The 19,468-nt window shown below is 42.5% G+C and overlaps 1 protein-coding gene across 6 annotated transcripts in view; it reads right to left on the bottom strand.

The window, feature by feature from the left end:
- UBR4 (ubiquitin protein ligase E3 component n-recognin 4) overlaps positions 1 to 14,986 on the bottom strand; it is a 130,464-nt gene extending 115,478 nt beyond the window's left edge. For 4 of the 6 annotated variants that reach the window (XM_035019630.1, XM_035019631.1, XM_035019634.1 and 1 more), the window contains exons 1-11: positions 14,796 to 14,986; positions 7,819 to 7,916; positions 6,493 to 6,596; positions 5,597 to 5,726; positions 5,344 to 5,483; positions 4,726 to 4,828; positions 4,463 to 4,604; positions 4,178 to 4,302; positions 1,566 to 1,690; positions 925 to 984; positions 649 to 839 (exon numbers count right to left, since the gene is read on the bottom strand). In XM_035019630.1, coding sequence (XP_034875521.1) covers positions 649 to 839; positions 925 to 984; positions 1,566 to 1,690; positions 4,178 to 4,302; positions 4,463 to 4,604; positions 4,726 to 4,828; positions 5,344 to 5,483; positions 5,597 to 5,726; positions 6,493 to 6,596; positions 7,819 to 7,916; positions 14,796 to 14,971 — 1,394 coding nt within the window. In that variant the 5' untranslated portion in view covers positions 14,972 to 14,986. The remainder of the gene's footprint in view (positions 1 to 648; positions 840 to 924; positions 985 to 1,565; positions 1,691 to 4,177; positions 4,303 to 4,462; positions 4,605 to 4,725; positions 4,829 to 5,343; positions 5,484 to 5,596; positions 5,727 to 6,492; positions 6,597 to 7,818; positions 7,917 to 14,795) is intronic. The other 2 variants (XM_035019635.1, XM_035019636.1) reach the window with 1 other exon arrangement.
- Between the last annotated feature and the right edge of the window lie 4,482 nt (positions 14,987 to 19,468).

Below are 19,468 nucleotides of genomic sequence, written 5' to 3'. Positions count from 1 at the left end.
CCATCGTGAACTTATTAGTTGCTCCAATGAGAAAATAAGCTCCATAAAAGCACAGACGTTGCTTTGAATAGTGCTACATCCTCAATGCCTGGAGAGAGCCCAGCACATGGTAGGGACTGAATGAATAAATAAAATCTAGAAATGCTGGGCTTAGAAAATAAAACCTCAAACCACATGGAAGTCCTATCTCTAACTCCTCTCCAAGCAAGCAGGGCTTACTGTCCAGACGTCGTCAGAACGGTAGCAAATGTTTTAGGAAGCAAGCCAGGAACAACTGACAGACTCCTCCTTACAGGTTAAACATGCAAGTAAAGTAATTAAATGCAAGTCACACCAGCCCGTTTTACAAAACAGAAGCATTTTTTTCTGATTTGAACCTCATAAAAACCCTGAAAGATGTATTACACATTTTCCCCCTTAAAGATAAACAAACAAGCTCAGAAAAAAATGAGCAATTTGTCCAAAATCACACAGCTATGATGTAGACATAAGAGACTATGATCATCACCTTAGTTGTTAAATTTAACCAGGTATGCAGGCAAATTGTTCTACTGATGTGAAGATGAGAGGGGTAACCCTAGCTCCCCATCAACATAAAATGGCAGGGACACAAAACAAAACATGAGTAGCAATCGAGTAGACACGTACCCTTTCCCAGGTCCCAGTTTAGGAGAGCCCACTCCCTCTTTTGTACGAGAAAGGATGTCTCTGACTCGGAGTGCAGCCAGGGGGTCTTTCTCCTTCCCCTTATCAGCCAAGGCAGTAGGACTGAGGTTCAATATGAGGAAAAGGCTGTTTAACAAACACCAGGCACCCAGCAATTGGAAGTTCTGATAGTGCTGTTGAAAAAGCACAAAAGAAAAGTATGGACACAGAGATCTTACGAGCTATGAAACAGGAATGTAGCAGAGACACCCTTCTTACCTCTCCACCAGCCCGCCGGGAACTGCTGATCGCTTGTCCAATCATGTCATAGATTTCAAGCTGTCCAACATCAAACATACACAAAAATCTGAGCAAGCTGACCTACTTCATTACAAACCTTAATCCCACCCAAATTAATTTCGCTTTAAGAATTAAATATCCTCAAGGCACTTTCTAAAGATAGGATTCCATCACACTTTCCTTGACCATTACATGATGTTGACTCCTCATTATATTCAGCTCACGGGTCACCTTCTCAGAGATGTCCCCCCCAAACAATCTAAAGCAACACAGCCAGGCCCCCATCAGATCACAGTATAAAACAGGGACTCATCCTACACACTCACCATTCTCGGAGACTATCTCGTGTACTATAGGTCTCTACTCAAAGTGCACTGACACACAGCAAGCCCTCAGTACATGTGCAGACTGAGCGACTCATCTTTCACAAGGTCCACTGCCACCACGAAGACGCAGTGCCTTCCACAGAGCCAACCAAGTGAATGTCCACCTCTTAGACCTGCTCCAAGGGGAAGGGATGGAGAAGACTCCACATCCTTTCCTCTCCCTGGGAAGAGTGGACCTGGCACTATCTCCTCACTGAACGACAGAGGCCCCCGGGGCCAGGCGACCCGGCTTACACATTTCTGGACGATCGTAGCCGCGTCGCTCTCATAGTCCTCTTCTTTGGAGCTTGTGGACCCCGTCCGCACCTGCTGGGCACTACCCACATGCAGGATGGCCATGCAAGTTGCCACACTCACACCTGGGGGCGGTGGGAGAGAAGATGCACAGATTCCAATCATGGCACAGTCCCAGGAGTCCACCAAAACATAAACAGAAAACACAACCCACCCCAAACCATTCCATGATTTGACGACTGAGAGTAATGTCCACAAGAGCAAGACTAGATAGTGTTACCATCCGGTCCAGCAATCACACTCCGAAGTATTTATCTGAATGAGCTGAACACCTGCATCCACGTCAAAACCTGCACACGAGTACTTACTGTAGCTTTTTCCTTAACTGCCAACAATGAGAAGCAACTGAGATGCTCTTCAACAGGTGGATGTACCACAAACTACGGCACACCCATACAAAGAATATTATTCAGCAATAAAAAAAAGGCAAGCGATCAAGTCATAAAAAATCAGGGAGGAAACTTAAATGCGCACTCCAAGCAGAAGAAGCCAGTCTGAAAAGGCGACGTACTATATAACTGATTCCAACTTTAGGGCACTCTGGAAAAGTTAAAACCATGGAGACAGTTAAAAAGATCAGTGGTTTCTGGGGGTGGGGGTAGGGAGAGCGGGATTACTAGGTGGAGCAGCACGTGGGACTTCAGAGCGGTGAAACTACCTTGTGTCATAGTGATGATGAATAGAGGACATTATACATTTGTCAAAACCCACAGAACCGTCTAACACAGAGGAAACCCTGACGTAAACAAAAGATTCAGATAATAGTGTATCAAATCCTGGGTTCATCAATTATAACAAACGTACCGTAGTAATGCAACACGTGAACAATAAAGGAAACAGGGTACTGGGGGGAGAGGGTAGGTGGGAACTCTGTATAACCTGCTCGACTTCTCTGTAAACCTAAAACTGCTTTAAAAATAAAATCTATTAACTTTAAAACATCACAAGATGTCTTTCCATTTTTCCAAGATTGTGGGGAAAAACATTCCATGTTTGATATTCCTCAAAGACACTAAGGCCAAATCCCTGTCTTTACGTCAAATCCCAGGCCATCAAATTTCAACAACCCAAATCTGGGATCTTTAATCCAACTAAAAAATTTTGAGGACTCTTTAACCTGAGTACTAAGTACACTGAGAGCCATGTGATATTCAAGAAATTCCCTAAAAATTAAAAACCCCAACTTAAAAACTGCAAAAATCAAAGGCAGAGGACAAGGTAATAAGCACCAGAGATGAGCTGAGGGAGAACACATTTTCCCATTATCTTTAGCTTTCTCTTCCCACTGCTGCTGCCCTAGCTCAGGCTCTTACGGTGTCTCGCCTGAATGACTACAAAAAATCCTCCTAACAAAGCTTCCTGCCTCCGAACTTCCCCACACCAAAATATCCTGCACACTGCTGCTTGAATATAGCTCAGAATTTTCAGTGGTTTCTACTGTCTATAGAACATGGTCCAAATGACTGAGACTGCATTTCTAAGACCTCTGCGATGTGTCCTCCTTTCTCTCCGGCTGTACAATACCCACTAATCACATATCCTCTCCCCTCACCCCTTCCCTCCACACACACTTATACAGTATGTTCCCCCAAACTCTAGGATACTTTGAGTCCCACTTCTGCCTCTTCCTCAGGAGAGCCAAGCTGCAATCCTACCTGCCCTATAGGTACATCAACAGAACTCCGTCATTCTTACTGTTTTACCCAATTAAAAGTGCCTTCCTCTTTCTATCCCTATATCCCAGATGTTCAAAATAAAGATATTAAAAGAATGTCGGGAGATGATCAACCTCAGCAATTTCTTGGTGCTCCCCAGGTCAGGTTGCCAAAGCTGTTCAAATCCTCACTTAGAGAACCAAGTAAACATCAGAAATTGTTATATCTTCCAAGACATACCAGGACTACAGTATTTAAAACCAAGGATCAGTGAATTGGGTTAAAAAGTCACTGTCATAATAACTTAAAAGAGAGTAAATAGCAGCTGTCAGTCCCCACTCTCAAGGCAGCATGAGCAACAGGAAGAAAGGGGATTCTGTGGGAGCATGAAGAATAACATCTGTTGTATTTATCAATATAAACAGATACCACCTGTTCTGTGAAGGCTTCCTCAGATGTGCTCCCACAGCAAGACTCCATCTCTCCCTTCTCTGTGAACCCAACTACTCTACACTTCCCTTATTGCCTTTATCATCTCCTATTGTATATCATTCCATGTGGTCCTAACTGTTCTCAGTGTAGGATCCTTGAGGGCACGGATTACATATTATTTATCTCAATATCCCAACAGCCCTTGGCATTTTGCTTTTCATACAGTAGATTATTTACTATTTGCACATACTATGAAAGCAAATAGGCATATAACGTGCCACCAGCTGTGGAACAATGGGATAATTCTCAAGATTCCTATGGAGACCTCATTTCATCTAGATGAGGCATCAGATGATCCTCAGGGGTAAGGGGGAGAGAGCAGAGCATTCAGGAGGATCTCATGGTTTCCAGAAAGTATACTTGTGCTTAACTGAGAAAATGAGATCAGACATCATAACCTCTCACCTGCATACAGACAACTTAGGCTGAGGACTGTCACATCTTGCAGACGAGAAGGATTGAGAGGTTCCAACACGGGTAGAGAAAGGGTATCCAATGCCATGGTTACATCAATCACCAGTGAATGAAAACTAGAACATGACAGAGAAGGAGGTTAACCAAAGCGTCTGTTTGAATCCCTTGCTTCTATAATCTGATAGTTAAAGAAAGTTGGCGTGCCATAAACTATCCAGTTTCTCTCTTTCTGAGAGCAGCATTAGAAGGTAACGCATACACCCTGGAGCACCTTACCCATTGCGAACAGCAGTGGCATCTGCTACTGTGGCCGGCATGATGAAGAAAGAATTGGCCAACACTGCATCTTGAAACCGATTGATGTAGCGCAGGAAATAGGGCAGGTTCAAACACACTCGCAGTAGCTTCTCTGAGCCACCTGCATTAATGACAAGGCTCGACCTTACAAACAGGCCTCTGGCTGCCGCTTGATTCTTTTCCATTTACAGAATTTTTGAAAGCAGAGAAACCAGCTCTATGACGACAGTTAAAAGTCTTACCAAGCTCTTGAAGACTAGCTACATTCTGAGCTATAAACACATTCTTGGTTTTGATAGCAGAGGCTTGATCTGTGGATGACTGCTCATCATTTTCTCCTTCAGCCTAAAGAGAAACAAAGGATGTGAAAGGCCTATCATGATACCATCACCTACCAACTGCTGCCCTGCAGTTCAGAATCTAAGCAAGTGTCCAAACAAAGCAGAAATTCTATGGATACCCTTCAGACTTCCCAGGTAATGAGGGGGGAATCCCTCTCTAATGCTAGGGAAAATACAAGTTATTGTCCCAAGAGGAGGAAAAAAAGACATAGCTTGAAGATATATATATTCTACAACTAACAGAGAGTGTGATGCCTTTTACAGAAAAGTGTACATGTTCTTTATATCTGTTTATATGCACTGAGAAATTTTAGAAGAATGAGCATCAAAATAGTATCAACAGTGGACAGCAAGTTAGGGGAAGTTTTGCTTCTTGTTTGTTTGTATTCTTCTATTTCTTCCTACCCTAGGCACATACATCATTTTACATCATAAATGTAAGATACATTTGTTACTTTTTTCTAGTATTATCATCTCAAAACCCCCAAGGGATGAGGACATTTGCCTGGAGTAACTCACCGGAGTCTGTGGACCTACGGGTGGTGATGCTACAGTTCTAGGGTTGAAAACTGACGTCAACTGGTTCAAAAAATTCATCTGTACCTCCTTCTGCCTCAGCTCTGGGCTTACTGGTGAAGCCAGCTCTTTTTGATCTTCCACTGTAAGTATAAAACCAAAAACAGGGATGAGCAGAGTGCCACTAGAAGCCAAAGCAGGAAAATGTTGGCCAGGGAAGTAGCCAAAGAACTCCGTATGGCAAAAGAAGGCTCACCATCTGAGAGTGTCTTCACCGTTTGTGGCAGCTTGGCTGATTTCATCATTGCTGTAAACGTGATAATTTCAGTCCTGTCTAGTCGGCTACAGCCAGTGCACAGGCCCTTGATGAGGAGAATCAAGTGTTTCTGAAAAGAAAACAAATTCAAATATGTCTTTCAGAAGATACTACTATTTTGGGACTTTTCACTGGCACAGGGCCAAATTTAGGTTCGTATCAAGAACTGAAATTAGGGAAAACACTAAAGCAGAGATCAGACTTGCCAATTTGTCTTATTATGCTCACAGTGTTGTTGTTGGATTTTTATTTTTTTTATTTGAAGTTATAGCTAACTTTTTAAAACATGGAAGGTTCAACATACAAATCCAGATTTCGTATCTTTCGCAATAATTCACAAGACACAGCAACTGAGTCTCCACCCCCGCCTGCCAACAATCAGCTGGAGCTACACAGTGATTGGCCCTTTATAGCTGGGTCAGGCACCCTTTTCAACTGGCACACTTCATCCATTTTATGTTACTTGCCTGACCCCTGGAAACGTGGAAGTTTGCAATCCTTGCAAAAGCCTCTGCAGCCCTCTAAACCAGAGGCTGGCGAACCACAGCTCCAATTCAGCCCACTGCCTGCTTTTGTAAATAAAGTTTACTGGACCACAGCTACACTTGTTCATTTATGTATTGTCTGTGGCTGCTTTCATACTACAAAGGCAGAGTTTAAAAAATAGAGACTAGTTTCAACAGGAACCAAATGGTCAGCAAATTGTTCACTATCTGGCCCGATACAGGAAAAGTTCACCAACCCCTGCTCTATGCCACCCCTGTCCATCATTATTCCACTAGTCTGTCACAGTCCTACCTCAAAATAAGGGCCACAGATGAGCCCATCTCTCTCACCTGGGACACAGCACAAGCCTCATCTGGATTCTCCAGACGCAGGAGAGAAAACTCGATCAGGACTTTACAGGCCGCTGCTACCGATTGAAGCTGGTTCCGGGGAACTGAGAAAGGAATGGGCTTCACTTAACCTCAGACCGCCATAGCCTTGGTCAGCTTCACGGTCAGTACATCTAACCAGACAACTCCCAAGTTCTGTGTGTCCAGCATTCCCAGCACCATTCCATGACAACAGTCATTCAGAACCAACAATCCAAGGGCCAAACAAAGGCATCCTGGCACTGATAACCATACACTGCTACTAGATCAATCTATCTTACATTTACTGGAAATTCACTGTAATAGGAAATACATCACAGTATGTACGAAGCACTTCAAATATATTAACCCACTTAATCCTTAAACCAACGTTCTGAGGTAGATATTTTTACCCGCTCCCCTTCCTTTACGTAACAGATAGGGAAATTACATCATAGAGAGGTTAAATGACTTGCCCAAAGTCACAGGGCTAGAATCAAATCCAGGAAGTCTGGCTCTAAAGTTCACACTCTTAACTACTAGAATATAATACCTCTCCTTTCCCACAGGTTCTAAATGCCTTTTACAAGAGGCTTCCTACACAAAATTTCTTCAAGCTAAAAGTGATTCCTCCATCAGTAGCCAGTGCCTGTAATAAACAGCACTGCACACAACGGTTATCCAGCAACCCTATAGCTTCCTTTCATTTTACTTGCTTAGCAAACTATTTGAAGAAACAAATAATTAGACTTCTTTCAGAACTCTCTGAGTTAGGATTTTTTTAAACAAGTAAAAATGCAAAGACTCAGAAATAGTGGAAAACCAGGGTTAAAAAAAAAAGGTTTAAAAGATGGGGAACTGAAATTGAAATCCCTTGACATACCAGAGAATACAAAAGGAGAATTTACTTTCTCACCAAAACCAAATAAGGAATAGAGCCTTCATGAGTGGCCCTGAATCTCAGATCAGTATCCGCCCATCCCCCTCAACCCCCCAAAATTAACACATTAGTAATTACGTGTATGAAACCAATAAAATGCTTTTGATTAAGAAGGTACAAGTTAACATAATGGGTTACAAAGCAGACATCCAAACCAAGTACTTTTTAAACCCCTCTTGGTTGGTCTAAGTAACGGAACTTCCAGAGCCTTATCAGACTGATAGCGGTCTCTACTGTTGGGTGAACAGGTTAGGAGTGTTAAAATACATACTTCATTAACAACCTGTTCAGACACCCTACAAAGAGGAGACACAACCACCCCCCATCCCCAAGCCCTCAGAAGGGAGTAAAAAGAGTGGAATACTCACTGAGGCTGCAAACTGTTGTAATATAGTGTGTGGAAAGTGCAACAAAAGAGGAGTAGAAGGGCTCGTACTGCTTCTCGTGGTGCAGGATTTCAGATTCACTGCAAAGAAAATAATTCAACTAGCATTTATTTAGTGCTTCCTATCCGCCAGATACCCTACCCCTTTACAGGCATTACCATACTTAATCCTTAGAGCAGCCCCACTTGGGAGGCACTGTTACCATCCCTATGTTCAAGATCGAGAAAGTGAAGGTTAGCAAATTAAAAGTAAGCACCTTGCTCAAGGTGTCAGGCTTAGGGAGTTTCAAAGGCTAACAGGTAGGAAACATTTTCACACTCACTTAGAATTAAAGAAGTACAAGTTAAAACATAACAGGATGCCATTTTGTCCTTTATTACTGGTTGGCAAAGACCAAAAGCTAATAATGTCATGTGCTGGCAAAAAGGGAGTAGACCAGAGCACTCAAAATACTGTTAGGGGGAAGACAAGTCATCGTAACCCATGCTGAAGACCAAATAAGACCAGTCCATAATGCAAGAATCAACAACTCGGGGAGAAATCACCTGATCAATGCTAAAACCCAAAATTCACCAGGTATCAGAGTCCTCCTGTCTCCCCACGCCCCCCAACCAGGACATAGCTAGATCACAACAAATTCAGGGATTTTAACCATATCCCTTATCTTAAGATGAGGAAATGCCCTCTTCTGTGAAAATCTGGAGCCCAACTAAGTCTTAAAGCTATACATGTATGTCATTCTAGCAAATCAGATGCTAATCCCCAACCCCTGAAACAAGAAGACAATGAAAACAAAATAAAACAAACTGTATCTTATTAAATGGAAAGAACAGAAGGCTGTGGCTGAACAGTTTCCTCAGTGAGTTAATTCTCCAAACAGAAGTATCAGCCTAGGAAGGGAAATGTACACAGTCAGGACTCTCTCCACTTGCCAAATCAACACAAGAGCCAAAAAGACAAGTTCAACACTGGGGAGGTGCCAGTGTGAGTGATGAATCACCTCAAATAGCACTTAAGAGTCTGGCATTGCAAACACTCTGCTATGTGGGGATTTATCTAGGATAAATGGGGATTTATCAAAGATCAGTTCCTTATCTCGGAATAATTGCTTTACCAAGAAAAAATATTTATGGAGCATCTATGATGTACAAGGGTCTTCCTGACCACCAAGGATCATTTCTATTTGTCAGATGGACAAAAAAGAGGAAACAAAAACCTTTAAACACTAAGTAACACTCAGTTTCTGGTGGGCATCATAATTGGTATAAGGTCATATCCTACTCAGTAGAAAACTCCCTACTATATCTCCTACTTCCACCTCATATACTTAGTTGTTCCTTCATTCCACCCTTGTATTTTCTTAGTCATTGTTCTAAGGTTTTTCCACCCTGTAATTTGATGTATTTTACTGAGTCATTTACCTTCTCTGTTTTATTTCAAAAGTTCAGAGCTGCTTATCCCCATGTTTTTCAGCTGAACGGGCTTACTAGAACTAAGAGAAAAACTGCCCACCCAAAGGATTCTGTTGTTTTCATTTCCATTCAGATAATGAAATACATCCAAAATACAAGAATAAACTCATTTAACTGCCTGGTTCAATGTTGCGCCTTTGTGATTTTCCTGCCCTAGAAATGCACAACTGCCTCATTCCAATAAAAAAACAAGAATGTACTTTGGGGAAAGATGGGCATTGGCATACAAAAAAATGGAGCACTCTCAAGCTCCACTTACAGTTTGCTTAGGGCAACTAAGGATAAACCTGGGGAAATTAAGGGGCACCTGGATGGCTCAGATGGTTAAGCATCTGCCTTCGGCTCAGGTCATGATCCCAGCGTCCTGGGATCGAGTCCCGCATCGGGCTCCCTGCTCTTTGGGAGCCTGCTTCTCCCTCTGCCTCTGCCTCTCTCTCTCTCTCTGTCTCTCATGAATAAATAAATAAAATCTTTAAAAAAAAAAAAAAAAAAAACCTGGGGAAATAAATCTGAAAAGACTTGGAAGGAGGGAGTAGACATGTGGACATGTGGCCCAAAGGACAATACCATATCTCTTGATTTTAAAGAAACAAGTGTATATGAGTCACCTAATGAAGACTTGCTGCCACCCTCATTCCCCAAGAATCTGAAAAACACCAAGATACCAGAAGACGCAAAGAAATGGAAAAAATGGGACAAAAGGCAAGAAGTTAGGTAGGAATGGGGAAGAAGGAAGAACTGCAGAAAAATATAACTAGAGAAAGGAAAAAAAGACTTATAGATAAAAATATATCTCTCCTCTGGGCGGTCAAGCTATCTTCCTCAAACATCTGCTTCTTCTAACAAACATTCCAACCACACCACCACTGGGGCTGAAATACTGCTGAAAGACAGGGAATCTGAAACATTTATATCCCATACAAAATAAATGTGAGGCAGAGTACAAAGGGAAACAGCAGCTACGCAGCCCAGTCACAGAAATCCAATTTGACATGTAAGTAAAAAAATAACTGGCTCAGGTCTGGAAATATCTGCTTTTTTAAGGAAAAGGTGGAACTCCAAGAGGACAAAATAAAAGACTACAAATTCACCTTCCTTTTCCCCCTTAGATACCACACTATTTATATCTTTTTTCTAAACTATGGAAACTCCACACACTCCTTTCCCTTTATCAGAGTCATAAACCCCCAAGAACAGAATCCACTGTGCCTGTTTCATGACACAATCAGGAAACAAGGACGCATAATGAATACAATTAAAGAATAAAAGCATTAAAAAATATATGCTTACTGAACATCTGCTGTATGTCACAGAGTAACACACGTTTAACCAAAGAACTAAAAGCTTTCAGATACCTCCTTCACTCTTGACAAACTTGTGGTGAATGTGACACTAAGACATTAACCAGCCATGAGGACTAATCTCACAATTACACTCTTATCACTTGGTGGCAGGCTTTTTTTTCCTGTAGGTCAATCATGAACTTCTGTCCTACAGCATGTAAATTCAGAAGACTGACATTAGTGTATCCCTTTCCCCTTTCAAGATATTTAGGAAACGACCGAACACTATCTAATAGAGATTTTCTAATAGCTTCCACCTTCCCAAGTAGGTCTCTCTGGCCTAAATTTTACCGAACACCTAGGAGGCAGAGGCTGAAAGAGATTTATCATTGAGGAGGCCAGGACAGCCTAGGAAGGACTGGCTCATGAGAAAGAGGCATTTTTTAAAAATATTTATTTACTTATTTATTTATTTATTGGGGGGGGTAATCTACAAAGTGTCAATCAAAGTGTTCAATGACAATCATGGTCACTAACATATCTTACACAGTTAAATCTTTTTTTTTTTAAAGATTTTATTTATTTGTTGGGGGGGGGAGCACAACAAGCAGGGGGAGTGGCAGGCAGAGGGAGAAGCAGGCTCCCCACTGAGCAGGGAGCCCGATGTGGGACTCGATCCCAGCACCCTGGGACCATGACCTGAGCAGAAGGCAGACGCTTAACCGACTGAGCCACCCAGGCGCCCCTTACACAGAGTTAAGAAAGTAATTCTGTATTTGATGGTACCTTAAACCATAAGGTTACATTCAGCAATTATACTAATTAATCCCAAATACGGCATGTGCTCCATTGAGCTAATGCTAGCTCCATTTCTGGTCTGGAAAAGTAAGGGCACTGTAAAGATTTTCAATCCTTACTATTAAAAGACATACTAGCTAAAGGCCAGTAGAAATGAAAATGCATTTCTTGTTAAGTAAACTAGGTATGTTTTTCTTTTAAAAATCAAAGGACATTTTTGAAAGTATGCTTCCCAGTTTACCCATGCTAATCTATTCCTCCTTTGTTTCATAGTTTGGTTACAAAGTCAAACTTAATAAACAGGATCTAGACCTAGAAATTGTTATCTACCTTTGCTTCAAACCCAAAGTTCAATTCCAACTATAAAGGTATGAAAGACTAGAGATGGCAAGTGGACTGGTGTAGCACGGAGGAGTCTCAGGGCAAGTCATCATCCCCAAAGGTCAAACAGGGAGAAATTCAGTGGATGAGCAGGCTGTCAGATAGGAAGGAAGAGCTGGCAAAGACGGAGCCAGGACATCTAAAAGGGAAGCAGAGAGTAGTAGATTGCAACAGAAAAACAGGTCTCTGGAGGCAAGGGAGAAAAACATGGCAGTCATAACAGAAAGGGAACCCCAAATGGGAGCAGCAACCGCAGAAGTAAAGTAGCAGCCTAGGCACCTAAACCTTACCTACAAAACAAAGCCCACCACAGCACCTGTATAGTGCTGACTCTGACCTGGTCCTGTATTCGATGGCCATAACTCTATATTCAAGAAATACTTCCACAATTCTGACACCCTCATTTCTTTTTTTTTTTAAAGATTTTATTTATTGGGACGCCTGGGTGGCTCAGTCGGTTAAGCGTCTGCCTTCGGCTCAGGTCATGATCCCAGGGTCCTGGGATTGAGCCCCGCATCGGGCTCCCTGCTCAGCAGGGAGCCTGCTTCTCCCTCTCCCACTCCCCCTGCTTGTGTTCCCTCTCTCACTGTGTCTCTTTCTGTCAAATAAATAAATAAAATCTTTAAAAAAAAAAAAAAGAATGGTTTTTGCAATTTTTATATGGCTGAAAAATAATTTTTAAGACTATGTTGTGACATGTAAATATTTGAAATTCACATTTTAGTGTCCATAAGTAAGATTTTGGAACACATCCACACCCATTCATTTATGTATTGTGTAAGGCTGCTTTTGCTATACAATGACCGAGTTGACTAATCCACACAGAGAATGTACAGCCTGCAAATATTTACTCTCTGGCCCTTTACAAAAAAAAAAAAAAAAAAGCATGCCGACCTCTGCTCTATACCAAACTGAACACTACTAGTATGTTTGGTTGTTTTTTACTGTAAAGAACTTCTAAGCCAGGTATTCTGAAAACTTTTCTAGGATCATATTCCTCTCATAGAGCCTAAAGAGGACGTATAACCAGCTTTCAAAGTGAATTGAGCAACAAAACCAGAACCAAGACTTCGGGGATCTTGCCTTACAATAAAAGTGTTTGTTACTAAACACCCATTAGTTTGGATATCTTTTCTAAACCGTGAAGAGTTCTTACTAGTATCTTACACAGGCAACTCTTGATTACCTCAGGGTGCAAGAGAGGGCACTGTCATTTATTTGGCAAAATTCAAACCTAGTTTGATGTATTTGGCTTTGGCTCCTTCTACAAGCTGGACAGAGTTGCTAAGCCATTATAGTTTTAAAAAGATGGATCTGGAATACCGGATGAATGGGAGGGTGTCATGTCCATAAAAACATAAAAGCAGGGGTGCCTGGCTGGCTCAGTGGGGCATGCGACTCTTGATCTTGGGTTTGAGAATTGGAGTCCCACAGGTGTAGAGCTTACTTAAAAATAAAATCTTTGAAATAAATAAATTAATAAATAAATAAAAGCAAATATTCTAGAGTGGAACACTGTCCATCACATGTCACGTGATGAGTATAATGTAGGAAAAATACCACAGAACCAAACGTTTAAAAAGTTAAAAAAGAGGGGCGCCTGGGTGGCTCAGTCGTTAAGGGTCTGCCTTCGGCTCAGGTCCTGATCCCAGGGTCCTGGGATGGAGCCCCGCATCGGGCTCCCTGCTCCACGGGAAGCCTGCTTCTCCCTCTCCCACTCCCCCTGCTTGTGTTCCCTCTCTCGCCGTGTCTCTCTCTGTCAAATAAATAAATAAAAATCTTTAATAAAAAAAAAAGTTAAAAAAGAGGCCACATAACTTGAGAGCAGTATCTTGATACTTGTTTACGTCTTTAAAACACTCCTGGCTTAATAATTATATAGGAAAACCCATCTGTAAAGTTAACTGTGAAATTACCAAACACAGCTGATATTTTATTGTAACTTAAAAAAAAAAAAAAGCATCCAAAGCATCACAAACCTAACAAGAGGCACTAACAAGAGGCACTACAATAAACAATTTGTCAAGTCATGGGCCTCCCTTGAGTAATAAATAGCAATTTCTAACCTTCTGGATAACATTACGATGTACCCTTGTTACCTTTGTTCTCAAGAAGCTAAAATGACCCAGTCAGCAATTGCAGATTGTTGGAAGTAAGGTTTGACTAGTAAAATAAAAGTGAGACTGCCTTTAAAAGCACGTCGACCATTAAACCAATGAAAGGCTCCTCTGAGCAAGGTTAAGCCAGGAAAAGACAGGCAGTCCATATCATGGCATTGTATGAACACAACTATCACGATCTAAGAACTCTGGACAAAATGACAAAGCGATTTAATACCAAATCAATAAATGACCCCGTTTGTAAGAGAGTCTGAAGATATTTTATCGTGAGAGCGCGCGCGCGCGCAAGCGAGGGCACTGTTTCTGTGGGAAAATGACCTCAGACTAACACTGAAATGGTTTCACCAAAGACCGTTACAGTATCAATATACATTAAGTGCAACCTGAAAAGAGAGTCCTCCGTGGTCACTAGTGGCTTCAGTCACAGAAACAGCACGTGCCCCCAGTGATTACAGCACCACTGAAAGACCGTTATTAAATTATGTGGCACATCTCCAATTTAAACCCCAGGCTCCGCTCTGGCCCAGGCTAGGGGGATGAGCGCGGGCAAGAAGTGCAAACTCATCAGTGCTTTGACCTTAACACAGGGGGCAGCCCCGGGGACATTCCCCTAAGAGCGCGAAGCGTCCCAAAGTCACTCCCAAACGGCTCCGGCCACGCCCTCTCAAGAGGGCGTCCTCAAAAGTTTTCCTCGGAAGGGAAATCGAGGCACAGATAATTTACACGGACCGGCGGAAGGAGCCCCGGACAAGCCCTCGTCTGCCTAGATCGGGGAGCCCCGAAGCCGCGACTGGGGCGGCGGTCGCCAAGCAGCAGAAAGCGGCCTGGGAAGCGGGTCCAGACGATCCGGCACCACCTCCCCTCCCCCTCCCTACGCCCGCCTCGCCGGGGCCGCCGCCCGGTACCTCTCGATGACCGAGGCCACCAGCTGCGGCAACTCCTTCATCTCGAAGGCGGAATAGGACGCGGACAGCAGGGGCCGCACCGCCACCTCCCAGCCCGGGGTTGTGTCCGCCCCCGTCGCCGGGGCCCCTGGCGCCGACGCCGGCGCCGCCGCCTCTTCGCCGCCGCTCGTCGCCATCTTCCGTCGTACTACTGCGGCTCCCTTCGGGGGCTTGCCACCGGTCCAGCACCGCCTCCCGGGAGGGGGCGGAAGTGACGCAATCTGCGCGTCAGACTGCGCGACGCAGTCGCCGGGCAAAACACGCGAAGCGCAAGGCGGCCTCCCTCAGCTTCAGGAGAAGCGCGGCGCGGTGCGGCGCGGAGGCCGGCCGGAGGAGCTGCGCCTGCGCAGGATTTACGCCCTCGGAGGAGGGCGGGGGAGCGCCTGCGCGCTGGGAGTCGTTCCTGAAGGTGGGAGCGATGGGGCCTCGGGGCATCGGGGGAAGGTGAGTTGGGATTTGGTTGAAGTTGGCAAGACCAGGACAGCGGAACAGGCTATGCATCTGCGCATGTAATGGTCCCGGCCCGAGACAGCTAAGGACGAGAGTCCGATCACTCACCCGCTTCCTCCCCTCCCGAGTGCCCCCCACAATAGTGATACCACAGCGTACACAGTCTACAAAACTTTCTACTCCCCACGCCACCTCTCGCTATGACAGTCACTAGTCTTACTTAATTCTGGCCCAAATCCCTCTTGTGTTTTCATTACCTTCACTAGTAATATTACCAGCTCGCATTTTACATTGCTCTCTGCAATTTGTCCCGGCAGGTTGTGTTTTCCCCGTTTTTCTACCAGCAAAGAAAGAATGTTAGCTTTAATAACGGGCTTTTTGCCGATATATCGATCTGGGTTCCAGATCTAAGAGGGAAAAGCAGTTTGACTTGACAGTTGACTCAAGGAAAGATGTGCGTGCTTCGAAGACATTCTTGGGGGGTGGTAGGTGTGTCAGTGGAGGACGTCAAGCCCTAGGCCCTGTGACCCACAGCCCGCCTAAATAAAGACATCTTCGCAAGAACTATGGACGGTTTGATAACCCTGAAGCCCTGAAATTCTTCTCCAAGTGTTGGAGGACCTCCTTTTGTTACCGGCGTAACTCATTAATAAATTGGTACCTGATGATCGATTTGCACTTGTAGTAAGAAAAGAGCTATTTTACATTAGGGATAAAATGCAGTCAAGGTATTGACTCTTCGAGGAAAGTCAAGGTATTGCTACTCTTGGAGGAAAACGTGTCTTTAATAATAACCGTGGAGATTTTCCTTTATTTTCTCAGGGGATAATAATGACAACAGCAAGTTTCTTAAACATAAAAATACAAAAAGTTAAAGACGGAGAAAGAAGCCTTTCCATAACAGTAATTATTGCACTAGTTTAAGATACTGAACCAGGCCTAAAGGAGAAGGCTTAAAATTTTAGAGTGGCTCTTGGGACATTCGTTTTATTTTACCCAAGGACAAAATTAATCTGCAGAGGTTCTCTTGGAAAGGTTTCAGGAAATAATAGAAGATCAAATGTTCCTGCCCCCCTCCTTCCCCCTCCACCTGTGGCTGGAAGAGAGAGAGTAAAAAAGTCAAATGCAGAATATCACAGGGAAATTTGCTCCTGTATGTAAACTAACATAACTTTTTAATATTTCTGGCTCATAGATTTGGAGAAAGCAATCCAGGTTAAGATCTTTCTTTACAGGGGTGCCTAGGCGGTTCAGTCCGTTAAGCATCTGTCTTTGGCTCAGGATCCTGGGATCTAGCCCCGTGTCCCGCTTCCTGCTCAGTGGGGAGCCTGCTTCTCCCTCTCCCTCTGCCTGCTGCTCCCCCTTATTGTTCTCTCTCTCTCAAATAAATATTTTTTTAAAAAAAAAGATCCTTCTTTATAAATACCACATCAATCCAGTATTGAAGATTTGTTCTTATGTTGCTACAAAGATTTGGAATGGCATCTGCATTCTAAAAAAAATTTTTTTAAATAAGCTGTGCTCCCAACGTGGGACTTGAGCTCAGGACCATGGAATCAAGAGTCACATGCTCTACCAACTGAGCCATCCAGGTGCCCCTCTACATTCTAAATTTAGATAAGAAAGGAACACAATAAATGGGGACTAAAAAAGACTTCTAGAGGAAACACAAGCTTCTAATACTCTAGTCCAGAAAATAAGATAGAAACTAAAGAGTAATTTTTATGAATTATTAACTGAAGATTTAAAGTATTCGTTTCCTTCTAATAGCCCAAGTGGCTGGGGAAGGAACTAAAATTTTAAAACTTAACAAAAGAGAGACATGATATGATCATATTACAAGAAATGCAGTGAAAGAAAAAAATTAAGCAGCCATGACTGAATGGTATTCAAGTGGGGATTCAGACTAGGAGGAAGTGTGGAGAAACCGGCAGGGAGTGAAAACGTTCTATATCGTGACAGGAGTCAGGGTTACATGAATATACACACAATATTCATTCAACTATATACTTAACGATGTATTCATGTTAGTTAAAAATTATACCTCAATCTAAAAACAAAGGGGACCTGGGTAGCTTAATCACTTAAGCGTCCCACTCTTGATTTTGGCTCAGGTCATGATCTCAGGGTCATGAAATCAAGCCCCCCCATCAGGCTCTGTGCTCAGTGTAGAGCCTACTTAAGATTCTGTCACTCTCCCTCCACCCCTCCCCCCCTTAAATAAATAAATAAAATTTTAAAAATCTCTTTAAAAAAATAAAGTGAAAACAACAAGAGGTCATTGTCACTCCACAAACCTCAAAGCCAGAAATATTGGCAGTTTTTATTTCAAAAAAATTCCATCTGATAAGAGTTGCATGAAATAAATCCTAGTAGGTATTGTGTGTTATTCATTACTTGAATAAACCACAGGTATTAACTCCCAGGGGCCAACAGAAATCAATCTGTTCTCGAGCTTTTACAAATTTATAAGAACCAATAGTGCATATTTTATGGAAACTCCTAATGGAAAGCAGCTCCTTTTTGGTAACTCACAATGAAGGGAGATTTTTTTTTTTTTTTTACATCAGTAATATAAGGAAATAGGGACACCTCGATGGCTCAATCAGTTGGGTGTCTGCCTTCGGCTCAGGTCATGATTCCAGGGTCCTGGGATCGAGTCCCATGTCAGGTTTCCTGCTCAGCCTGGAACCTGCTTCTCCCTCTGCTTGCTGCTCCCCCTGCTTGTGCGCATGCGCTCTCTCTGACAACATCTTTTAAAAAAAATAAGGAAATAGATTAGAAGCCTAATTTAATTTAGTAATATGATAGTCATTTGTAATCCACAAGTATTGATTATTTTTCTCATAATACTGCATTTTATATGGTATGAATTTAAAACAAAGAAGAAAATGTGCCTTGCAGCCTTCTTACAATTTTGGCAATTGTGCAGGGACTAGAATAGAAGGTCAGTTTTACAGAATAGCAGGAAGCAAGACTTACAGGAAACTGAGGAAGAAAAGAGCACAATTGAAATGATTAAAATTATAAGGTGAACATCCAAATTTGCAATACTGTTCAGTAACAGCCAATGTGAATTAATTAATAAAAGCTTGACTGCCAAACTTCTACAAAATGAAGCTTAGATACACTAATTCAGCTTAACCTAAATAATTTACATAAGATCACAAATATATCAGAAGAGTTTTGTTTTAGGGGCACCTGGGTGGCTCAGTTGGTTAAGCTACCGACTTGATTTCAACTCAGGTCATGATCTCAGGGTCCTGGGATTGAGCCCCACGTTGAGCTCCGCACTCAGCACGGAGTCTGCTTGTCTTCTCTCCCTCTGCTCCTCCCCCTGCTCACTCTCTCTCTTTTTTTTTTTTAAGATCTTACTTGTTTATTTGAGAGAGCAAGAGCAGAGGGAGAAGCAGACTCCCCACTGGGATCGAGTCCCAGTCCTCAGGTGCCTCAATAAATAAAATCTTTAAAAAAAGAAGAAGAGTTTTGTTTTGTAAAATGACTTTTGTAGTCCTCAGACCTACCATTGCCATCGTTTAGGATTTACACTCAGCAAAATTTTAGACCACCAGATTTGGAGATAGGAGGGAGACGGATAAATCAAATGTGGAAAATGTTAATATCTGCGGAATCTGAGTGAAGGGTATCTGAGAATTATTTGTACTACTCTTATAACATTTCTCTAAGTCTGAAATTGCATCAAAATAAAAAGTTTAAAAAACCAGTTTGTAAATACTTTGTGATTAGGAAAACATGATTTGAATATAATGACATGTGGCAGGCACTTAGCAGAAGTAAAGAAGTATACTTAAAAATCTAGAAAAAGTGGAGTCAAATGATTGTACTGTATCTTTTAGCACTGTTAGGGGACAGGGGATGGGAGCTGTCCTGGTCAGCAGACATGAACATTCTGGTCTCATAGCAGAAGCATGCCTATCATTAAAACCATGTGTATAATATCACATCCTCTATTCTAACTCCAGAATAACCAAACAAGCTTATAATAGCATTTTAACTTATTATATAAGCTTTTTTATAGGATATGCATTCCAACTAGCAGACATAAGTATTCTTTTCACAACTATCATCTTCATTGTCATCTATAAACTGGCATTCTGGTTTGTCAGTCTTCTAATCTAGCTTGTTGTGTGACAGCACATGGAATATACATCACCAAAACTGTA

This window comes from Mirounga leonina, unplaced genomic scaffold, assembly GCF_011800145.1.
Source record: "Mirounga leonina isolate KUSES-001 unplaced genomic scaffold, KU_Mleo_1.0 Mir_173, whole genome shotgun sequence".
Taxonomy (NCBI): Eukaryota; Metazoa; Chordata; class Mammalia; order Carnivora; family Phocidae; genus Mirounga; species Mirounga leonina.
This window is presented reverse-complemented; position numbering and strand designations above follow the sequence as displayed.